The sequence below is a fragment of the Callorhinchus milii genome, unplaced genomic scaffold (genome assembly GCF_018977255.1).
Source record: "Callorhinchus milii isolate IMCB2004 unplaced genomic scaffold, IMCB_Cmil_1.0 Scaffold7, whole genome shotgun sequence".
In the NCBI taxonomy this organism is placed as follows: Eukaryota; Metazoa; Chordata; class Chondrichthyes; order Chimaeriformes; family Callorhinchidae; genus Callorhinchus; species Callorhinchus milii.
Genome location: NW_024704748.1, coordinates 16564339 through 16571523, shown reverse-complemented (window position 1 = coordinate 16571523; position 7185 = coordinate 16564339). Strand labels below are relative to the sequence as shown.

General features: G+C 41.2%; 1 protein-coding gene across 4 annotated transcripts in view; it reads left to right on the top strand.

Annotated features, from left to right (window-relative positions):
• Window positions 1-652: 652 nt before the first annotated feature.
• LOC103181153 (wings apart-like protein homolog) overlaps window positions 653-7185 on the top strand; it is a 52117-nt gene continuing 45584 nt past the window's right edge. For all 4 annotated transcript variants that reach the window (XM_042336611.1, XM_042336610.1, XM_042336609.1 and 1 more), the window contains exons 1-2: window positions 653-1017; window positions 4258-4784. In XM_042336611.1, the coding sequence (XP_042192545.1) occupies window positions 4280-4784 (505 nt within the window). In that variant the 5' untranslated portion in view covers window positions 653-1017; window positions 4258-4279. The remainder of the gene's footprint in view (window positions 1018-4257; window positions 4785-7185) is intronic.

Here is a 7185-nt window from a genome sequence, read left to right as displayed (position 1 = left end):
CTCCCCAACACCCTCCTCCCTCAACATCCCCTCCCCCAACACCCTCCTCCCTCAACATCCCCTCCCCCAACACCCTCCTCCCTCAACATCCCCTCCCCCAACACCCTCCTCCCTCAACATCCCCTCCCCCAACACCCTCCTCCCTCAACATCCCCCCTCTCCCCAACACCCTCCTCCCTCAACATCCCCCCTCTCCCCAACACCCTCCTCCCTCAACATCCCCTCCCCCAACACCCTCCTCCCTCAACATCCCCCCCTCTCCCCAACACCCCTTCCCCCCAACATCCCCTCCAACACCCTCCTCCCTCAACATCCCCCCCATCTCACCCACACCCTCCTCCCCTTCCCCCCAACACGCTCTTCCCCCCAACATCCCCCCCTCCCCCCAACATCCCCCCTTCCCCCCAACACCCCCCCCTCCCCCCTCCTCCCCTTTCCCCCAACATCGCCTTCCCCCCAACACACCCCCCTCCCCCCAACACCCCCCCTGCCCCCGAGACGCTCAGGCGGGGGTGGGGTAGGAGGGGGGGGGGGGGTTGGCTGTGGGAGCGGTTGTGATTGGTGCGGCCGAGCGGCAGTTGGCGACCAATCGGCGCTGGCCTCAGGAGCAGGTGCCGGGGTGTCAGTGAGCCCGGCGGGGATTGGCGCCGGGGCTGTCAGGTGACCGCGCGCGGTTCATGGCGGTGAGGTGTTTTTTTTGGCTTAGGCCCGTGGCGAGTTCTGAGGCGAGTTTTTGAAAAAAAATTACTTTTTTTTAAATAAATAGGAAAAAAAAACCCCAAGAAGCGGTGAAGATTTCGCGGGTAACAACAACCACAGGAACTCGGTGCCCGGGCATTTGGAGGCTGCGTTAATATCCCGCCTGGCGAAGGCAGAGCAGAACAGAGCAGAGCGCGCCGTCAGCCCCCACCCCCACCCCAACTCGACTCGAAGGGAAGGGAGTCGAACGAGAGCCGGGAGGAGGAGGAGGAGGAGGAGGAGGCGGTCGAGGGAATTCACAGAGGGTCGGGAAAGGTGGTGAGTAACAGGGGCCGAGCACTGTCTGAGGAGGAGGAGGAGGAGGAAGGGGGGATTGAGAGCGACACCGACATCGAGGCCTGGGCCCAGTTCCTGCTTCAGGGGGATTTCCCTTAACTGGTAATGGGGATAGACACGAGGGATCAAATGCGATAAGAGGCTGTCAATCCTGCGGCGGTGTCTTCCCGTGGCGGGCGGACCCCAACTATACCTTCTCCGTGGACCGATGTAACCGAGAATCTGCCCCCCTCCCCTCCCTCCCTCTCTGCCTCCCTCCCTCAAGGAGAGGGTTTGGGATGTTGGAAGTTAAAGATTACGGAACTTGCGGCCTGACAAAGTTGTTTTAAGGTGTTGCCCTAACAGCTGGCCGAGTTGGGCTGAACTCATGGCTTCGAGTTGTGATACGAACCGTTATTGTGATGGTCGGGGGAGGGGGGACGGGCAGAGACAGCAGGAGAGAGTGGACGTGACCTGAGTCAGCGAGGACACGGCGCACACAGCGATTCATCCTCTTGCATAACAGGAAAACTTTCTCCCAAGTGTTAATGTGTGTTAATAATGCCCCTTTTGCTGACCTGTGCCACAGCTGTTGACATCCCACACGCAATAGAAATGAGAAATGTGATCAAAATAGCGATGTGTCAGTCCCAGATAGGGTCCCAGATGTTTCTAACCTGCTGTAGGAAGCAATTTTTAAACCGAAAATGAATGAGGTTTTGGAGTTCCAAACTCTTGGGAGTTTTGTTATTAACAAATAATAAGTGCAGTGTGTTTTCATGACTGATCCCATGGTGTCGTGGCCTGCTCTAAAAAGGCAGATAAAGCAGAGACTGAGAGAAGAACATATGCCATTGCCTTTGTAGAAACCTTTCCCTACAAGAGCAATTAAAATAAACTTGTCAAATGATCAGATCAGAAATTATATTATGACTATATCAAAAATGGATTGTGTATATTTTCAAATTGGAGTTTCCGTTTATCTCTTATTGTATTGATTAGAAATCTGCAAACTTGTGAGAAATCTAATCGTCTTTATATCGCTTCAATTAAACCTTTTCATTAGGCTTTTAAAAAAATTACATTTGAGGAAAGACAATCTAATGAAGCATGACAAATCTGCAGTACGGTCTATTATTGATTCAGTGTTATAGAACCATAGAAAAAGAACTGAAAAGATTGTTGAAGTATAAAAGTTTAATTTAAGAGCAATGACATGATCAGAAAAGCACCAATTCTATTGTGTGGAATTAGCTGATGGATCCAAAGGTATTTTCTGATCGTAAGATTGTTTAACCTCCTTTGAGCAACAATTCAATTTATTTATTACCCAAGGACATGGGCTGAAAATCTTTTGCAAGTTGAGGTTTAGCTGCTTGTAGTCATGATTTCAGTAAAATATTAAATTCTCTGTCAATGTTATTTGAAAATGTATTGATCATCTTTCCTCCTCTCAACTTTAAATATTTTTTGAATATTATAATTTGATAACAGAATACTGTATTGAAGATTACTCTACTCTTTTGGAAGATGTTTTATTATTTTGTTTTTATATAATAGGAATATTATTTTTGTATAATAGGAAGGCTTTTTGCAAATTCCAACCAACTATTGATACACTTTATACTTGATACCTTTAGTTATGTGCTTATGCCACAGAAATCAATAACCAATACAAAGACCCATTCAGTAATGCTTGTGGCATTGCATTTGAACAGGATACTGAGAAGTATTGGTTTAATAAGATCCGTTCTTGGAGAAACTTTAATAGTAGCTAAGTTGTGATTTGCTGTTCAGTAATTTATCAGAGATATCGTAAGTGTGTTTTTACTGTAGCAAAGAAATAATGATACTTCATATTACACATGGTATGTTTACAATAAATACTTTAAAAAATCAGTTGATCATTGCATTTATTTTCTACCATCTATACATCAGTGTTAAGTTATTGCTTTGCCAAATGATTTAGCGGTTCAATGGTTTATTTTACTGCTACTGCAGGACCTATTCATTCCGTACTTTGAAATGTATTGAGAAATTTTTAACAACTGCACTAAAATTATATGAATATTTTTATTATTGGGTAAATCAAAACATTTGTATTAAGTAAGCTTTTATGTTTATAGAGTTTGAACTTCAGTGAACTGTACAGTGTAGGCATTTTTGATTTTGTAGATGAAGGTCTGGAGTTCATTTCACACAGGCAAACTAAGTCTACCCTTTTTTCCCAAAAAATGACCAACAATCAAAAATATTCCAAATTGGAAAATTAATCCTCATTGCATCTTGGCTTGCTATAATACTGTAGCTTAGGTATTTTTTCCTGTTTTATTACATAGCGTTTCCTGTAGCTGTGAAACATAACATTGGTACAGGCTATTTTTACAATCCTGAATCATCACTCATTTGAAGAGTTGAAGGGTATGTAGTGTTCTATGAAAGGCTCTACTTTGCTAAATATATTACAACTTTCCTATGTATCGCCTATTGTCCTGGTCAGCCTGTTTTGAGTGGTTGAAGCACTTGCTAATCTAGAAACATATATTAAATACACTGACACTAAAGTTTGCGCATACAAATTATGCAAGATTCAGGACAAAGGGAAATGCTAGTTATAATTTCATCCATCCATATAAATGAACTACATAGCTGCAATTATGCAGGTAAGACTCGTAACAGATTATATAGAGGGCCAATATTTTAAATGCTGGTTTACTACACAAAGAAGGGAACAGTTTCAGTGAAATGAATACTAATTGGATAGATAGATATTCTTTTGTTGGTGGTGTAGATAAAGGTCCTTTGAAGTATACCCTCATCTATAAGACAAAAAGCACACCTCCATTTACCAAAAACATCTATGCAGGATCACCCATTGATTTGTCCTGGTCCAAATTTTTGCGTTTTGTGTTGGAGTTTTCATTGCTTTATCTGAAGTTTTATGTTACTGTTGCTGGGATAGCTTCTAAGTATTCTGTATTACGATATATAATGCGGGTTAGACGAGATGTATAATGGTGTTATCTTATATAGGTAGAAGTATATATTGATCTGGAATATGTTCAATATATACTTTTTTGAAATACAGAACTTTTTATTTTTAAAAAGCCATTGTTTACCTGGTTACCTGACGAAAGGATTTATTACACTTGATCTCATATTCCCAGTTTTTGCATGTAATTTCAATTTAAATGAAACTGAATGTCACTCTTATTTATTTATTTATCCTTTTTATAATTACAGAGAATATGAAAGAGGTGTCAACATGACGTCAAGATATGGGAAAACCTACAGCAGGAAGGGAGGCAATAGCAACTCAAAGTTTGATGAGGTGTTCTCTGGTAAACGAGCTAAAATAAGCACAAAATGGGGAGAAACCACCTTTAAGGCTCAGGTGGGCCAGAAGAGACCCAATTTGAAACCAGAACCAGTGGAGCCACCAAAGCGGCAGAAAGTTGAGGAAGAATTGTCAGAGGACCCTTTTGGGTTTGACAGTGATGATGAATCACTCCCTGTCTCATCGCGGAATATCACCCCATCAAAGGGCCAGCAATCTGTGGAGACTTTGAAATCAACAGATGCGGATAATGTAACCGCTCCGCTAGAGGCCAACAGTCAAATTAACCGGCCAAACAGTGGTGATGCTATTGTGTCTAGCAAGCTTGCATCCTTGGATGCTGCAGTCCAGCAGAGGAGTACAAACAGAAATTTGAATGTGTTTTCTGATGATGGAGGAATAAAAGTCCCTGGCACGAAATTGAACACTATAGGTAAGTCTGTGTACAGTATTTTTCTTTTATAAGCAGTTAATTCCTCTTAAATTAAGTGGAATTTTCCAACAAAGAACTTGCTCTAATATCCAGAAATATTATATTTTAAAGGGAAACTAAATAGTCGGATAAAATGATTTTAAGGAAAAAGAAATGTATATTCATTAGTAGATACTACTTATGACTAAATTTCTGTAGTTTAAAATATTTCATTGTATTAATAACTGGTTACTAATATGAAGAGTTATAGAACAAACAAGGAATAATTTGAGTCAATTTCCATTGGAACAGAGAAGGTTTAGAGGGTACCTCAAAATTCTGAAGAGTTAAGAGGCTCGTCAAAGATTTAAATTTTTGTTACTTGTGTGTGTTGCATTGGTTAGCGTTTCAAAATATGATCGCTTATGAGACCACTGCTTGGTAAATTGGTAACATGTGGCCATAAATTCAGAACTGGAAGAGTTGAGAAGAAACGTTTTCACTCAGAAGATTATAGGACTGTTGAATGGTGTTCCACAAGTGGTTATTGAGACTGACACCATAACAATTTTTGTGTGTTATAGTGTGCTATAGTGATTAGTGTTTCAAAATATGATGGCATATGAGACAGACGGACTAGTGTGAATACATTGGTTTGAGGCTGACCTGAGGGCAATCTACTATTTAAATGGATCTCTCCTGCGGATTATCATTATTATCATTATCTAGTGTTCATCACATCTAGGCTTGACTACTCAACTTGCTACTTGTTGGCCTTCCCAACTCTTCCCTTCTCAAGATGCAGATCATACAGAACTCTGCAGGTCGTGTCCTCTCCCGGCACCAGGATCTGTGACCCTTGTGCAGATATTTTAAAATAAATATTTTACTAAGTAGTATTTTGGACTTTTGTGAGAGAGCACCAAAATTTAGTCATATGGCACCTCCAGGAATGTAACAAAAGTAGAAATGCTGACCCCCCCCCCGCCCCCCCTTGTTCCCTTTCTAACGTGAGACAGTTGAAGGGTTAAGGTTATTTTCAGGGCCTAAGTGCCATCCTTGCTAATATTCTCTGAATTAGACCAGGAATTTTCCAGTCCTGAATGGTTGCTTCAGTTCTAAGTTTCAGCAATTAAACCATCAGTGGAGCTTTGGGGTGAAAGCAAATAAATATGACCTCTCGAGATTTGAAATATATTTCTTTTGTACCACAGGAATTAAAGTTCTACTAAATATTAAATTTAATTACCCCTTATTTGTTATTTTGGAGTAAAAGGTGGTAATGATCTTGGGTTACTTTTACCAAATGATTCCACGTTATTCTGGTGTATATGTTTGATATATGCTTTGGTAATGAAGTATAATGGTAGTTTATGTGAAAGTTTGGTTAAAGTTGGATAAAATATAAAAGAGGGAATTTGTTCCTTTGTGTTACCATTGTTTACATGGCACCTACATTACGGGCAGAGGCAATTCTGACTAGTAGAACTGTCCCACTAGCACTCAGCAAGATCCAAAGAATCAAAAGGGGTAGCGCAGAGGGTTTTAGGCTTTAGATATTTGTGAAGTCCCATAACGTAGTGGTTAGTGTGCTTGCCTTGCAAGCTAGAGGACCTGGGTTCGATTTCTAGGCGGGGCAAATTCTTAGTCAAGTTTCCTTACTCCACACACCTCGCAGTAAGTAGGAATCCGGTTGTTAGTTGGCTGACGGATCGCTTTCTAGATGTATTAATTCCTCTTCCTCTCTCCCCCCACTCCCCACCCCCCTCCACCCATAAATAATTGGTTACTCAATCCACAACTGTTTGTGAGACACTACTGTGTCCAATTGGCTGCTGCGTTTCACCCACAAAATACAGTCAATCCACTTTACAATATATTCTGTGAAACGCTTTGAGACGTCTCAATGACATGGTAAGGTGCTATATCAAATACAAGGATTATTGTTTGATATGCCAAAATCTTGGCTGTCTTGAAAGCCATTTATATGTCTTTTAGTTGTCCATTTATTTTTCTAGCTTGTCTGTAACCCATATAAGGGAAGATCTGACAGCAACAAAATCAAACAACCGAACTTACACAACTTTGTGAACATGTAACTTTGTGTGGACTTCTGTTATGGGATCCACCCTGTGGTGTGAATGGCAAATTCCAGAGCACCAAGACTGCAGACCCTTGTAGACATGTTTATACTTGACACAGTTTTGTAATATCATTGCATTAATTTGCAGTGAATTCTATCTGCCTTCTTCAAGTTTACCAATGGGTTTTCTTCAGTAGTATATTTAGTGAGCCTTTTGAAGTACTATGTGTTCAGTTGAGTGTTCATTGTGATGAAAGTATTACAGCTTGGTGGATGCTATTTCACTTTGGAATTACAATTAGGAGTTGAATTTAACAGGATGGTCCTAATGCTTTAGAC